Source organism: Lycorma delicatula, chromosome 3 (assembly GCF_047948215.1).
Source record: "Lycorma delicatula isolate Av1 chromosome 3, ASM4794821v1, whole genome shotgun sequence".
NCBI classification, from domain to species: domain Eukaryota; kingdom Metazoa; phylum Arthropoda; class Insecta; order Hemiptera; family Fulgoridae; genus Lycorma; species Lycorma delicatula.
The window spans coordinates 108,809,142-108,826,488 of record NC_134457.1 but is presented as its reverse complement, the minus strand read 5'-3'; the positions used below and the strand labels follow the sequence as shown (position 1 = coordinate 108,826,488).

General features: G+C 30.9%; 1 protein-coding gene across 2 annotated transcripts in view; it reads right to left on the bottom strand.

Annotated features, from left to right (window-relative positions):
* Nucleotides 1-2,564: 2,564 nt before the first annotated feature.
* LOC142320960 (zwei Ig domain protein zig-8-like) overlaps nt 2,565-17,347 on the bottom strand; it is a 970,121-nt gene continuing 955,338 nt past the window's right edge. For both annotated transcript variants that reach the window (XM_075358949.1, XM_075358948.1), the window contains 2 exons: nt 13,127-13,288; nt 2,565-3,241 (listed from right to left, as the gene is read on the bottom strand). In XM_075358949.1, the coding sequence (XP_075215064.1) occupies nt 13,161-13,288 (128 nt within the window). In that variant the 3' untranslated portion in view covers nt 2,565-3,241; nt 13,127-13,160. The remainder of the gene's footprint in view (nt 3,242-13,126; nt 13,289-17,347) is intronic.

Sequence of the window (17,347 nt, the reverse complement as noted above, 5' to 3'; positions counted from 1 at the left end):
ACTCTTGAGTCTCTTCAAAACGTATTACCTAGGTACGTCCTTTCAAAGTAGAAATCGTTGTATTAATACGTATTTTCTTGAGTTACGTTTGAATTTACTGCTTACTTCAGCTCTTACAAGACAACAGCAAATGAAGTTCAATCGCATAACTTGAGTACAGGTAAAGAATGAATGGTTTTAAGGACAAATTACTTGTAGTATACGTTAATTGTGCTGTAACTTTTTCGCCAACTCGGAGTGTGTAATCTAGCAGCTAACATTGACCGGGAAGCAACAAAAAAAAAGAAAAATTTAAAATTTAACTATATGCATCTTCTTACTAGATGATGCACATTTGAGGGCTATCTTACTAATGATAGCATGGCAAATAACGGAGAAGTAATTTAGTTATAACGGAGAAGATGTATATAGTTAAATTTTAACTTTATCTTTTTTTTGTTGCTTCCCGGCCAATGTTAGCTGCTAGATTACACACTCCGAGTTGGCGAAAAAGTTACAGCACAATTAACGTATACTACATCATACAAAATTAAGAATAGCAGAACAGTTCTGACTAAATAAAGCTTCAACAGATAATCTCAAATCTTCAGGGTTTTTAAGAAATGTTCTTACTCATTAATTTACAATAAATACATAAAATAAATAACGCTTTCTTATAGATCGCTATTCAAATCAGATACCTATTTTTGCATTAAACGTTGCTAAAAAAAAAATGATTTTAACAAAAGTATAACGATGGAAATTTTCTTATGCAGACCACACCTATTGTTTGGTTTTCAAGAAAAAAACAGGAAAAGTAAGGGCATTATCTAAAACCACCCCTTATTTAAATGTACAATTCGCGAGGATGAGAAATTTTGTTGAACCATGCGTCCACCTACGAAATAATAAAATTTTTTAACAATTTCCAAACTTTAAAATATTTTATGAAAATACAGATTTACTTTGTTAAGGGAAAAACAGCAAATGTAAAGTTTTACTAATTCATCAAATAATAACAGCAAGAGTACAACTTTTATTTTTTAGGAAATTGCTAAACCTTTTCGGATAATTTTGAAAAATATATATCTGAAATATATATATTTTTTTGTATGTGTACAACTGTGTTATTATTTCATCAAATTAAGTAAAATTCAGCCATTACAGGTTTTATTTGTTTGTTTCAGTATATTTTGAATTTACCTGGGTAACTTTAAAATTAACTAGGTTAGGATTTTACATGCAATATGTAAATGCTGTACATCAACCCACTAGAGATAATTTCATTTGTTTAAAATCATTAAGTTCCATAATCATCAATAAAAATATGAAATTAATTAGACTGAACTTATGTTCATGCGATCATCCATCCAGATATAAGTGGTTATTTACTTACTGTTAACAAAATTTTATTGCAAAACGTTAAAAATAGTATTATTGTAAGGAATCGTTAAATAATATATATTAAAACATACAAAAATTCCAAACAGCATTAGAGCAACACAACTATTTTTACTGTATATACAGAAAATTATAGTGTACGTCATGAAAAACGCTTAATGTTTTCTTTTAAAGAGTATCTTATGAAACCCCTCATTGGAAAAATTGAGTTTTATACTAGATTAAATGTCGAATTTTCTATTTTACTATAAAGCGTTGAAATTTATTTGAAGAAAACCTTTGGCAATAAAATTTCAGGAAAACGTTACACAAAATCATGGATCGACGATCCATAATTTTATTAAGCTAACATATAAAAATGGAATTAAAGTTTTTCGATGAACAAAGTTCCACCTATCGTTTAAGTGCTATTTTAGCTCTCAGTAAAAGCGGGAAATTATATTATTTAGCAATAAAAATTATATTTACCAACGGCCATGTGGTATTTATTCCCAGTCTGTCACTTACCAGTTTATGTGGCTCAATGCTTCAAGGAAATATACACTTTAACAGAAAGAGAGATGATTACATTACGACTGGTGGCTAGGTGTGGTAGAGGTGGCTTAGATGCAAAAGGAGTTTTCCTGCAGGATGGGCGTCTTAATCCGTGTCGGTTATTGCTAGGTAACATTATTACGATACTTACATAGTTTAAAACTTTTAATTAGCGGAGTGGAAAAAGGTTTGTGAAGGAAAGAAGAATTTCCATTTAAATTTCGAAGAATTTCGATATCTTTAAGGATATAATACAGTTACTTAAAAAAAGCATAGAATACAATTCGGAACTTGTCAACTTTTACCGTCTAACTCACTGAAGCGACTGTACCTTTCCTGATAGATGGTCAGATTTCTAACCGTTTTAATGGAAATTCTTCTTTCCTTCGTAACTCTTTCTTCATCCATAGGTAATTAAAATTATGAAACTGTAAACACATCTTTATAACAAAAAAATGTTTAGAAAAACAGAGAGTTCGGTGCAAAATTTCTATCTTTACTAAGAAAAACAGAATTTTTTTAACACAAATAGTCGTCATATTGAATCTGACAACTGAAATCTTTTTTTAAGAGTTTAACGATCAGTAAAACTGTTCTAAATATTCAAAAAATTCTTTTATAAATAATTTTTTTAACAGATTTACGGAACGCTGCAGTTATACTATTTGGAAAAGAGGTACACGTAAAGAAGTTTTATGCGTACTTTTTCTACAGGCTTTCTCAAACAAATTAAAATTTACTTAAATAACGCAAAGAAGGAAAGGTTTTAATGCAGTATAAAACTTAATTTTTCTTATCTTGTGATTCCCAATATATAATTCTTCAAAGATAGATCTTTTTTTCGTGACTCAATCTTAAGTTTCAGTGGGAGTTTAAAGTCATTTTAATGTACTGTTAAGATAGTATAGAACTACCATTTTTTCCATTAATCTGTTTAATACGCACATATTGCCAAAAAGTACCTCTTGCAATGTCTTACTTTCCAGAATCAGTAAAAGGAGATGGATGCTCCTGAATTATTTGGAATCCACAAATTCTTCTGTCACATCGTTGAAATAAATTAATCGTCAAATTAATTAATTATTAGTATTAACAACAAGTTTATTAAATGTCACGTTAATTACACACCACCAATATGTCAATGAATTAATTACGAAAAAACACCTTCATTAACGATTGTTAGCGATTATTGAAAAATTTACAACTTATGAACCAAATTTCGCATACATTCAAAAATGAATTTGAAGAAAAATTAGAAAGGGTAGAAAAACAAAGAAGAAAAAGACACTATACTGCTTGGTCCAAAAATTTATCTCCCACACACGACCTGAAAAAAGAAAAAACATACAAGATTATATTAAAATAACTAACACATTAGTTTATTTGAATATTTAAGGAATAACTTTACTTAGTTCTTAAATTTTTATTAGAATAATAATTCTTTTTTTTTCTGTGAAAAAAACACCTAAATTGACATTTAGAATAATTGCCATCTCCTAATTACTCTTTTCGTACAAATTTTTTTAAACTTTATGAGCCTTATATCGATATCATAACAGGGTGAAACTAAATTAGAGTTCTTTGAAATCTGAAGTCTTATCTTGCCTCAGGTTATCTATTTATATCTCATAAATGATTTTCTAGCAATTCTGCCTTAAAAAGGCATATTCAAATTATGCTAAATGAAAAAAATTATTCTTATTACGAATACTTTTAAGTTATAAAATTAAGTTATCTTCATTCCATGTTTTTTAAACACTGAATTCATAATACAAAAAAAACCGAAATGTGTTCAAAATATTTACGATTTTTCTTTGGAATATATAAATTTGTATAAAGAGTATAAAAAAATAGTGATTTAAGATTTAGCATATGCATTTAAAATACTTTAAATTTTTTATAAAATTGAAGCAATGTGGTCGTGGATTTTATGCGTAATAATCTGAAAAGTATGTCCTTCTAATTAGGTTGTTTTCCGGATCTACTTAAAATTTTCCTGGATAGGGAAGATTTTAAGGTGTCTTCAACATTTTAAAGACACTAAATGTATAAAATTAAACTATACATTTTTTAGGTATAATTAATGAATATTTGACTTTTCACGTTTCCAAAATATTTGTGGTACACTTGATCGCATATAATATTAAATCGGGTAGAAGTCATTGGTGGACATGAACACGTCCAATTGAAAAAGATAAAATAGTAGTACTGTTTGGTTTCTTAGTTTTATTAAATTTATAAAAAAAGTAATCATAGTCTTTAATTTATATCACTAATCGGTATAAACAAAAAAATATATTATACAAGTTTTTGGAATGGAATGTGCAAATATTTCTATTATTATACGCTAATAAGCTCGTAATTGCTTACCGCAAACTAGTAGCCTACCTATACATATTATAACTACTTTGATCTAACTGTTCAGTACGAGACTGCCTCTGTAAAGAAAAATTTGACAGAATCATTAACACTATAAAAAAAAGTCAGCAACAACTTGGATGAATATTTTCGGCCTTAAGATTAAAATTTAACCTTCCTCATTAGTGAGTTGAAAATTGCTTTGACCTTACAACACTACTTATTTAAAGAAAACAAAATAAGTCAAGAAAAGTTTTCGTTTTATTTGTAATATTAGTAAAACAATATGAAAAGATACCGCAACAATGTCAATTGTATTTTGTCTTTGAATAAAATATTCATTTTTAAAAACCTAAAAATATTCCTACCATCTCATTGATGCAGGTTGAACACTTATGAAATTTGATACACTACAATCAGAAAAAAAAACGTTAAGTCGATTTATATGATTAATTAGTTAAATTTAAATGATTAAATAATTCAACTTTATAGGGATGGAAATTTTCCTTTCATTCACTGTTACTTTTTCCGCCACCATATTATTATTTTTTTTGCAAGCAAAAAAAAATCATCTGTTTTTGAGTAATCCATCAGAAATTTCTATACGAGATAAAAAAATAATATTTTTTTGAATTTATTTACAAGAAGTAAAATATGATACTGGTAAATATTTTAAGCAAGCAGAATAAATATTTATTTAATTAAATACTGTAAACCTAAGTTCCTGTTCCAAATTAATTTTTTTTTAAAATGATTCCATAAAAAACATCTATCAGCATTCTACGAAAGTGTCTCATAGTTCCTACTTCGTTCGACTGTTAACATAGGTAATAAAAAATAGACTATAACTAAAAATATAAAAAATAGATTTCAGACTGATAAGATAATAATTCAAAATAATTTAAACTATTACTTGAATATTTTATGGGAAACATTATTGAATTAGTATTAGGAAAGCCGAGGTAGGAGAACAGAAGGAAATGAAAACTACCGCCTGGCTAAAGAAAACTACGACGCAAAAAAATATTTTAATATATTAACAAAATTTTAGTGTTACTAGAGATATTATTTTAAAATACATTATTTGGAGAAGCGAGATAAATTCAAAGGAGAAGAAGATCAAAAATAAAATAGATAAGCACGGTTAAGAGAGAATATTACTTATTTATTTACTTATACAATAATGGATGAAGACCAATAATAGTTACTGATGATGGATTTTTTGGCGTATGAAAAATGCCACGATAGACCGGGATTTAACCCCGGAACATGCGGATGAAAAGCAATAAATTTACAACTTCAACAAGGAAATAATAATCATTTATTTTTATTATGTAAATTTGAACATATTATGCACTTCTTTAATGAAAGAAAATATTTTTGATACCTATCAACGTATTTATTAACGTTTACTTGCATATTTATATATAATAATAATATAGACAACAATGAAATGTTTCTATTTATGATTAATTTCGATTGTTCAATAGTATTTGTAGATTTGAAAGCACATAAATTGGTTTGTCGTTACACGAATATTCTGTCTATTTATATGGTACTATCAAAGAACAGAGTTGTGTGATAAGGGTGAACAGGACTAAAGCCTATCATTACACTATAAAATCATAGACTGAAGAAGAGTAACATGTATGGTGTTATCAGTAACAGTTATTCTGTCATCAGTGAATGACAAAGTCATTTCTGGTTTTATTGGTTATTTCGTATTAACAAAGGTTTGACATAAACATAACCCTCCCCTGAAGCGATCGTATCAGACTTTTTCTGTCGTTGATTCTGCATTTACTCGCTAACAACAGGTTTAAATTTTATTGCCATTGTTTAAACTACACACAGTTACGAATTATTTTGTGCTGTTATTTTAACTGTCGTTATTATAAAGAAAACATGATGTCAACGTCGAAAACAGATAACGGGAATAACTATCCCGCTCCAATCTCAACTACCAAATCTAGGGGGTCCCTTTCCAGTTTAACCAAAATGCTCATCCTCTCATCTCCAACACGGTATTATATGCAATGTGTAGCATATGATACATTTATACACGTACGTGTACAAGGGGATGTGCGTTTTGAAGTCGGATTATTATTTAGGAAGTGCAAGCGGTTTGTTTTGATTTACGAATTATTATATTGTGAATTTTCCACTTGTTTAACATGTACAGAACGGTCTAGCTTATCTGTCAGAATACCGGTGGCCAAAAACAATATTCTACGGAAAAGAGGTTCTTCCTTCACTATATCCTCTCTGTTTTTACATCATTCTAGATTGAACCCATACTGATTTAAACATTATCCTGTTCTCTAATGTTGTAATACATTTACCTATTAAGTTTAATGTAGTACATTTTTAGCTGAAATGTAGATAATGAAACCGTAAAACAGGGTCACATTAAAATTAAGTTTTGTGAAACTGACCATTATAATCATTAAAACACTTTTTAACGTTGATCTATGAAGAGTTCTGATAAATAATAAAAACAATTAAAACAGTTAAAATGTTCATAAGAGCAGCAACGTAGAATTATAGTAACAATAATCAATTCGTTTAGTAGAGAGGATAATATGCTATATTGCTTAATATTGACGGGTGTATATGTATGAAATTACTTTACTTTTAAAATGGTAATCTATTTTCATTTTTCCAGTAAATAAATTGAAAAGCATTTTAAAGCGGTTTATATTAGTATAATAATTTACACATTTTTAACGTTTTTCTGGAAGTCTTATAGAAATTTGGAAAAATTTGTTTTTTATTCACTGTAAATTTCGCTTCACTTCTTCAAACAACTTAATTTTTAACGATAACGATAGTCTTAGTTCTGCTTTCCTGCCACCATTTGTTGTTGGATTCTAATTAAATACACGTTTCTTGGTTTGCAACTCTAAAGTATGTTACAGAATTAAGTGCTCTATCACTTTATGTGAGAGGGATCAATTAACTTGCGGGTCCCAACCAAATACAACCGCACTCAATAACTTTATTATACAGTTCACCTATATTTATTATAATGCAGCTATAGATGGTCATGGTATATGACAGAGTAGAGCTCTAAACCAAAATCTAATTTTTGATTAGGATATGCTTTTCTATGGAGTGTATTTTATCGTTGCTCTATCAGTCACTATATGAATCTATAATTTGAGTTCACGTTGAATATGTACGAATTTTAAGTGTCTCTACCGATTTAGAGACATAATCAGATTGTAATTACGACACAGTTAAGTTACTTGAGAGAAGTTTAGTTTTCAGTGCGGTCTGAAGTAGTTTACAGTTCAACTTCCTGCATTAATCCATTTTCAAAGCGAGTTTTCAATAACTGTCACATTTGAATCGTTTCACACACATAATCAATCCTTCAGTTTTATTTTGAAACTGTAAGTATTCCTATTTTAAGTTTCCTTCTTGTAATACTTTTTTCTTCCTTTATCAACTATTAAATTAATTAATTAATATATAACTAATTTCACACATTTTTATGTTCGTATATGTCAAACATACTAAAATATTATAAATGGTGAAACATAATTTATACAAATATATGTGAAATTTTTGTTTATTTGAGAAAACATAAATATTACCAAACAAAATGGAGTTCCCCGCAGGGTGGTTGGCAAGCAACATTGATGTTTCTTTTAGTTTATATTCACACTGCGGTCTTATATCAAATAACTTCAGACTTAGTTAAACACATACTGTACTTAATTTTAGGCGAGATGGAAGATGGTCGATAGAATAGAGAATTCTGCTAACTAAGATCTTGTATGCATTGTGTAAACGTGTGTGCAGCTACTTGTACTGATGCTAACTGCAATTGTGTGTAGCCTCACTCGCAATCTAAATGCTAATAAGGCTCAGATGTGCTAAAGTTTAACAATGAATACAAATATATACACACACATATAAATTGAAGTTGTGGATGCGTGAGAGTTTATATATGATGCGTGGCGTAGCCTGTAGCACATATATGTATTTACACATCCCTATCAACCAAAAAAGTTCTATTTTCACTAAGCAAAATTGAGGTTCAGTTCTTGATCTCTTCGCGTTTTCCCTATACCGTGATAGCGTCCAGTGTCACAGTTATTTCGTGATTTTAAACCGCTTTCTAGAGCTTTTTTGAAAAATGGTAAATTATTGCGTGTACTTCTACATATGTGTTTGTGTTACGAAAGTAATAAAATAAGGAAAATGCAGAAAATTATATGTATTGGTAAATAGAAAAAAATTCTGGTCGGCTTGGAGGGAGAGAAGTTTACAGTGGAATCTTTTAAAAAGGACAAGGTAAAGAGTAATTTATTACAAAATCCAGGGTTAGCGAACTGCGGTTCTCGAAGAAAGTTTCCAGATAAATATGTAAAAAAAAATAAATACTATCTGTTTCATTAGAAATTATGAAAAAGATAATTGAAAGTATAAAAAGTATATTGTGGCTAAGAAATTTATACAGTATAAAATGAAAAGAGAAGTGCATCAAACAAGCAAATCCAAAGCTATTCTACATATGTGTATGTGGGTATAACTTGTGGTAATTTAATTTTATTTGAAATTTAAAGACATTACATACGAGCAAACATTAAAAATTATATACGATTAAATCAAATGCTCGTTTTTCAGCGGCATCCAGAACAACGTACTGGCTCCGAGCTACCCTCGCCCATACATTTGTTAAGGGATCAAAGAACAGAAGAAGAAGAAGCATATGATTAAATTATTTACCTTAAAAAAATCAAGATTCTTGAAACATTAAATATATATATATAGTAACTGTATGTGTAAACATATGTGTATAGCAACTATATTATATATATATATATAGAGAGAGAGAGAGAGAGAGAGTTTTTAATCGTGTGCATCACATTTTAGTTTAATTATAATTGCACAAACAATTCTTCTCAAATTAAAGCTTGTATGAGTAAAATAGGTTTTGACAACAGAAGATGAGGAAGTAGTTGAGGTAGAAATGTTACGTTAAAGAAAGTTGGTATCGGATAGAACATTTTAAAAAGTCCCTCTAGAATTAATGTTACTATTTATTAGATTTAAAAAACTTTTCTTTTTTCAACCATAGTAGAATAGGGAAATGAATGAAATAAAAATAAATTGACTTTATAAAAGAATGAACAATATTAGAAATTTCATATTAAGCTATTTATGTATTTATCTTTATACATGCGAATAACAAAGAAAAATTATGTATAAAAATAATCAGTTATAAAGAAAAAAAATGAAATGTTTCAGACGGTAACTGTAATTTAAATATTACGTTGAGAAAACGTAATAGGCCTATTCTAATTAAAAAAATTTCCTGTTTAGGTAGTAAAATACAACAGCAAGAATTTAATGTAAGGAAAGTATTAGAAAAAACAGATTAAAAGAGACAACGTAGGCATTTATTCTCGTGAAAGACAGATTAAGGAAATACATTTTTTTGTGAAGGAGGGAACGTATAACATCGGCTGCTTGGGCCATTAGCCATGCTTGATCGTTATATAACTAACAGCAATAGTCGAAAAAACACAGATATGTCTAAATATCACTAATCACCAGAGCAGTAACTGCGCTTTGTGGAAGAAGAAACAAACCTGGAGTTTCTGCAAGTCTGATACTCTCATTTTAGTCGCCTGTTATGACAAGAAAGAGAAATAGCAGGAGACTATTCTACCGTCCCTCACAACGCCAAGAAGAAACTAATTTTTAAAATTATTTAAATGGATGTAGAGGTTTACCGAAACAAAATATACCAAACAGTTCCGAAGAAAAACAAAGAAAATAGATTTTTAAACAAGGTATTATTTTAAATTGTTGTGACAGTAGTTTTAATAAAATTAAAGAAAAAAGAACCCGGTAGCTATGTTTTACAAGAATTACTTAAGGTTGTAGATACATCTTCAAGAAATTCACGTTTATTAAATTTAGTAATTTAAGTTGATTTAATTTAATTTAGTCTAATTTAATCTAGAAAATATATGAATATAAAACTATTATATAAACAACGATAAGGATATACTTATGTTTGGATGTACTTATATTTTGAAGATGTAAGATACAGTACAAATATATGAAAATAACGATTTGCAGATTATAAAATGGAACAAGTAAATATCAAATAATTCAATCAAAAATAGTCATAAAATAAATAAGGGTAATGAATAATTCGATATATTTATCTGAAAAATTAATCTCTTTCTAATGGATTTAGATATAGATAAACGATCTAATAGATCTGTATTTTTTAATTTTATTTCTTGAAAAAGTATATAAATATTTTTTTATCCATAATTTTTTATAGTTGATTATTTTGTATAAATTATATGTCTAATATAATTATAACTTATTTTTTTATTATAAAATGAAAGTTGATCTGAATAAGGAGAATTATCAAAGAAACAAACAGTTACATCTTGATAACTCCTGAAGCAACACCTCTTTTTTATTTTTTATTTCTACATCCCCGGGCCGGGCATCCAATTAAGAATACTCGGCCCGGAGGCGTGTCCTTTAACTCAAAGGAGGCCTCCCCACCACCGGCTAAAAATCCGGCACGGCAGGTCGGGCCCCCTCCCCGGTTGGATCTTCTATTGCCTGCCTCAAATCTCCAGTGGACGGTAACCAGGCCCAACTATGTCGTACCCAGCCCGTCCGACAGAGACCGGGTCTCGGTCATTAGATTTGCCTGTAACCACGGGAAGGGGAAGAACCAGGCCCGGCAATGCCGTTCCCAGCACCCCCCTCCCGCAGTCGGGTCTCGGTCTTAACCTTTTCCCCACCTACTGGCCCCTGGAGTTCCCACCCGATCATTGTAGGACACACACCTAAGCATGCGACCACTCACGGATGGGGCTGTTTACCCTTCCCTACTCTGACATCATCTAGAACACTCTTCTCCAGCCCTCTGCCACCTTGGTGGTGAGGACCTTGTCGCGAAGGTCTCAAACTTCATCCAGTTGGCTTCCAACCCTAAAATAAACGTCAAAAGATTCTCTACCTGAAGCCCATTAATCCCGGCCGTTCTTCTCTGATTCTGCCATTCATTACACACAAATATGGCGTGTTCTGCGTCATTCTCCCCGTCACAATACATGCAACGGGGTGAGGACCTTCTGTAGAATTTATACAGGTAAAAACTTTCAAAACCACCGTGCCCCGTAAAATTGAGTCACGTATTAACCGAACTCACCGTGCCGCCTGTCAAGCCAAATGTCACGATCCGTGACAATTCGTTTGGTCCAGCCTGCTCGGTCTCCTGACCAGCACCTCTCCTTCCATTTTCTACGGATTATATCTGCGGCCTCAGAACTGTCCACACCGTCAAAACAGAACGTGTATTCCTGGGCCAACGGCTCAATCGGAGGAACGGACGACAGGACGCAAGTCGCCTCATACGAGACTGTACGATATCCTGCGATCACACCAGGAGAACACGCCTATGAACGTCCTGAAGGCTCACAACATTACGCCTAACGTTTGTGGCAGCGATCCATACCGGAGCCGCATATAGCAAAGAAGTGGCCACCACCGAGGTGATGAGTCTCCTCTTCGATATCCTTGATGCCCTTTGTCCAGCCAACAAGGTAGTGATTGACCGAACCGTTTTTCCAGCCTTTTCGCAGCAATACAGGACGTGGTCACTGAATTTCAGGTTTTTGTCCAACGGGACCCTCCTCAGGTAGCGTGTACACGTCCGCCTATTTATAGTCTATCCTTAAGACTAGGTCCCTTACTGACGCCGACCAGTAAACATGATGTATTCGCATTTATGTACGGATAAATCTATACCATGATCACCCAACCATGAATAAACCGTTTGTAGGGCTTGATTTTCTTTTGCCCCCACTTCTTCTTCCGTAGCTTCGCTTACAAGAATGCAGAGATCGTCTGCATAAGCAATTAGTTTAATTTCCGCCGGCATGGGAAACCTCAAATACCGTCATAAAAAAGAATCCAGAGGAGGGTGCCTAACACTGATCCCTGCGGAACTCCCCGGCCAAGAATACAGTTAATCGGACCATCCAGAGTCTCAATCCTCACTTGCCTGTCATACAAATATTCTCCGATCTGCCTTCTGATGTAAGCACTGACCCTGAGCTGTGAGAGCCGCCATGATTGCTTCCTACTCCACTGAACCGAACGCGTTGCAAACGTCCAGTGAAATCAAAAGCGGAATCTGCCACGTTCGCCATGTCCCACTACGTACTCTTCCTGCCCAGGAGACTACCCGCCGGAGCGCTTGTAAAGTGGAACGCCCTCGCCAGTCCTGGAGCAACACCTGGATACCGTCAACGATCACGCATCCGGTTCAAAGTGCTATTGGAGTATTACACGGAGCATATCAACGAATCAGTGCAGCGCTGGATGGAGTTTTTTATGCGGACTCTCGTTCAGACGAATTTTCATCTTGCAGAATATAAGGACCTGCATTTATATTGGGCCCGGTTTGTCAACACTGTTATCCAGATCTTGGACGCAATTCGTGGCCTAATTGCCAGAGAACAAGACCTAAAATATTTATGTTTAAAATACCATGGTAGACAGCCTCTGCTACGTGTACATTCTTGTCCGGAATGTAAACATACATCACAACCTCCTAAAACATCTGAAGATAATGTTGAAGAAGAAGAAACAAATAGGCGAAATTTACAACTTTGTAAGCATAATACAGCTTATGGGCACGAAAGAAGACACCATCACCATAGAAAACATCGCTGTTTCTAAGGTAAAATCGGTAAACAAGCATATTAATTGTTGTAAGGATACAAAATAATTAATGGAACGAAATCATTATTATAATTATTATTACTTTGTATATAAATAGTAATAAAAAAATATATATTACCTTGAAGATTGTTGTCAAGAGAAGACTAAAAATGTCACCGGCACAATGCAGGACAGTCGCTGGCTACCAAGCAACAAATTGTGAGAAGCCACGTGGCGACCAGGCAAGAGGCCACTCTGACTGTGCCGCCGCTTCCATCATGCACCGCAGCAGGTAGCTCTCCTGACATACAATAATATTATTGATTACAGTATATATTTTATGATTAAAAAATAAGTAAAACAAATCATAGATTATGGCATAATAAAATACATGACTTTTAAACGAATTCGTTTTTTTTGACTTCATTCATATATATGTTTACAGTTTGAAGTAAGTTTTTCTTTGGTAAAACAGTCGATACAATATGATGCTAAATTATTTTTGAAGTCATGTCGCTAAAAATTACTTGCAAAGTACATAATTAAGAAATCTATTTCTGATTACACAAATTTGTGTGTTAAAACAAGAATTTTGTCTATATTTGGATGATTACTTTCTTACGCAACATAAGATATTAACTGTCCAATAATTGTTAATCGTAAATAAATAAAGCAATAAATATTTAACGTAAATATTATTCATTTAATGAAACTGAACTCAACCAATGAGAATGCTTATTGATGGAAAGGAACCGAATGCTACTTCGTAAATCATACGACCAAACGAAAATTACTTCTAGCAATTTTCAGTCTAGAAATATTGATTGTACTAAGTAGCATTTGATTATACCGATTCATATAACTATTTTTTCTCTCATTTAAACATCTCTAGACTACATTTTATTAAGCGAAATTATCTCTATTACCATGTTGTAAGTAGAATATAAATATATTCTACTAAGTTTTCTATATTCTACTAAGTTATATTCTACTAATATATATTCTACTAAGTTTAAATGTATTCTACTAAGTTTTTAATTTTCTATTATTTTTTTTATTATGAATTTTAACTGAGTATTTCGTTAAACAGTTAACAGTGAGAATCATGTGCTGTTGTCTGTCCTTGTCTATTCGATAAAATATTGCATAAAAATCAAACTATTCAACCTAGCCATTTTCAGCTGGTATGGGAGTACATAAATTTATTACAATTATTCAGAAATTATTAAGATGTATATTTAAAAAATGAATAAATAAATATTTTTAAAATATAGACTGTGTTAATATGTAATTAATGAAAATATTTTGTCAAAAAATTGTCAAAAATCTTATGTATGTCAAAATTATGTGTGTCCCAGACAACACGAAGTTCCCACGTCAATGATGTGATTATCTTCTTCGCTAAACGAATTATAGTAATATCTTAAATTACAATGTTTTGTGCATAATTATTCCAAGGATACCGAACAATAGAAGATATCTAGCCTTTTAAGTGATACATTCATTCTGATTATGACTGAGTAATTAGCTGCACAATAAGTAGTCTATCGTAAGTTTCTGAGAACGAACTCGTGATTAGTGCTGCTTGTATCTGGAATACTTTACAAAAGTCAAACCCATAAAAAAAGTAAGGTAAATAATAAAAAGAAATATATTTTTTATGTAAAACAATTTATAACACATTGCTCGATTTAGATAGTGGAAATACAAAACTTTTTAAACAAAAAAATCTGAAAAAATAACCAGGAATAAACAAAAAAGTGGAATTTACAACATCGATTCCTGAATATATTCATTCAATTTTTCAATTATATAGTGCACAATCTTGAGAAATGGATATTATATATATATATATATATATATATATATATATATATATATATATATATATATATCCTAAAAAAACTGATTTTGATATAGGTTTAGCTTTCAAGGCAAATCTTTTCAACTAATATTATTAGCATAGGTCTAGTTCACGCATTTTTATTCAAGATGTTACTTGAATGAATTTGTTTCATTCTGATCATGCATTTTTTTTTCTACTACACTTTACTGTTTTTCGTCGAAATTCTATTAAAGACCTACGTACCTTGAAAAGTTTGACACTATTTTTCTCATACTGCTCAGCTGACAATAACCAATCAAAATTGTTTGCCTTTATAAAATAAATAAATGCTGAACACAGTTGTAGGACTCTCCCTCACGCGGCCTTTTTCTGATGGACGGCTTATACACAAAACTTAATTTAAAATATGTATCATTTTATTTAAATATAATATTTTTTGTTTATTTAATTCAATGATTCTAACTAAAGCGCGTGCGCAAACCGTATTTCAGTCGCGTGGGTGTGGCAGTACTAGAGGCTACTTTAAATATTTTTTTACACTTTAAATAAATTCATTTATTTAATTCTACCGGTCACCTGTGTCGTCACAATACTACATATAAGTATAGTAGCTGTTAATCAGTGCTACCCGCTCCTAATGGTGAGACAGAGGCTAATAATGACACAGTTTACCCACTCAGCTACTACTTTATTTAGAGAACCTTTTGAGGTGGAGGTGCGATTTTGCAAAAACATTTTTTTTTTTAAATATTATTTTTTAATTTTTAACAAATGTGCCTAAGAAAAATAATATCTTAATTACGAAAAATCTTGAGATACTGAGGGTGACCTTGCTCTACAGCCTCACCCCTTTCACTTTTTGAAGTAATACAAAAGTAAAGATAGTATAGAGGTTAAAGATATATAGATAAAATTTTACCAAGTTTGGTCAAAATAGGTCGAGTAGTTCTGGAGATATAAAGTGATTTAGAGTGCGACACAAAAAAAATCGACTGGACCAAACGTGCCCAAAATTGTTTTTACAATAAATAATATTCAATAAAAACAATTAAAAAAAAAAAATGTGTTAACAAATCAGAAGTTAAATAACATTTTATGTACTTTTTATTTTAATTCAAAAATTTTTACAGAGGTTAATAATTATTAATAAATCAATAAATTTAAGTTAAAAAAAAATAAAAATTATATGAAGTCGGATTCAAACCGATGTGTGCATGGTTACGGACCGGCACGTTCCCACTTACACCACATAACTATCTGAGCGACGTGAAAAAAAAAAAATAAACCAAAATAAAATGCTGATATGGACACCACAAAAAATTTGATGCAATGTGGTGTCCACCACAATGAAATTCTGTAACTGTCCACTTTATTAAAGAATTGGAGGATCGTATCTCACTTTCAAATGAAATAAGTTTAAATGAAGTGCAGCAAAAAATGTGTATATGTAATTTAATAGGCGTACAAGGAAGTCCATATGATGTCCACATCAGATTTTTTTTTAGTGATTCAATTCTGAAATTTATAAATATTAAGAGATACACTTAAATATAAATAATAATTTTCTTAGCGAACAGTAAAAATTGTTAGAAGGTTTCTTTTAATTTTTAATCGAACAAAACTAATTTAATTAAAATCGATTAATTTCTTATAAAAGATTATTTTATTTTAATTTAAATTATGGGGAGAAGCCCCATAAGAGAATTTTGGGGAGAAGCCATCTCCTGTATTGGGAAAAAACTAGTTAAGAAGAAAAAATGGAAAGAAAGAACAAATTTGATAAAAAATGGAAAATACAAAAAAGACGTAAAATAACTACCACAGAGCCTGGTTAGCTGCCCGAAATGTGGGAATGAGTAATATTTTTAACATCTTGTTTTTTAATTTAAGCTAATTTTCTTGAAAATTCCCTTGAAATCCTTTGCATATCAAATGGTATATGTTACCATAAAATGTTTTATTTTAAAATTCTTACACTGAAGTTATCTGGAAGAAACTTAATTACTTAATTTCATTTCTTTCAGATAGAAGATGCATCAGAAAATCTTTACCTACAAAAAGTAAATAAACAAAATAATAGAAACTGATGGCTTTGGTCGTGAGAAAGCCTTGAATGTACATAATAATTCTTATTCAACTGGAACTGATGTCTACTAAAAAATAAATAGGAAAATAATTTATTTGTTATTATTTACCATTAGCCTAATACTTAAAATGGAATAACTATTTCGTATAATAACGACAATTAAAATTTCGTGTAATAACGATAATCCCCATCAAGTATGATTATCCCTGGAAACGTTTTTCAAGGCCAAGAATTATCTAGCTAGGAGAATATTCATATTTGAAGGAAGAGATTTAAATGAAAATAAAATATATAATAAAGAAAATATTTTTCAGTTAAAATCAGGGGAATAAACATAATTTCCTGAAACAGTGTAAGAAATATTATCTCAATAAGATTATATTATTGTAAACGTCGATTAAAAAGAATCCATTCTTACTTTTTTGTAA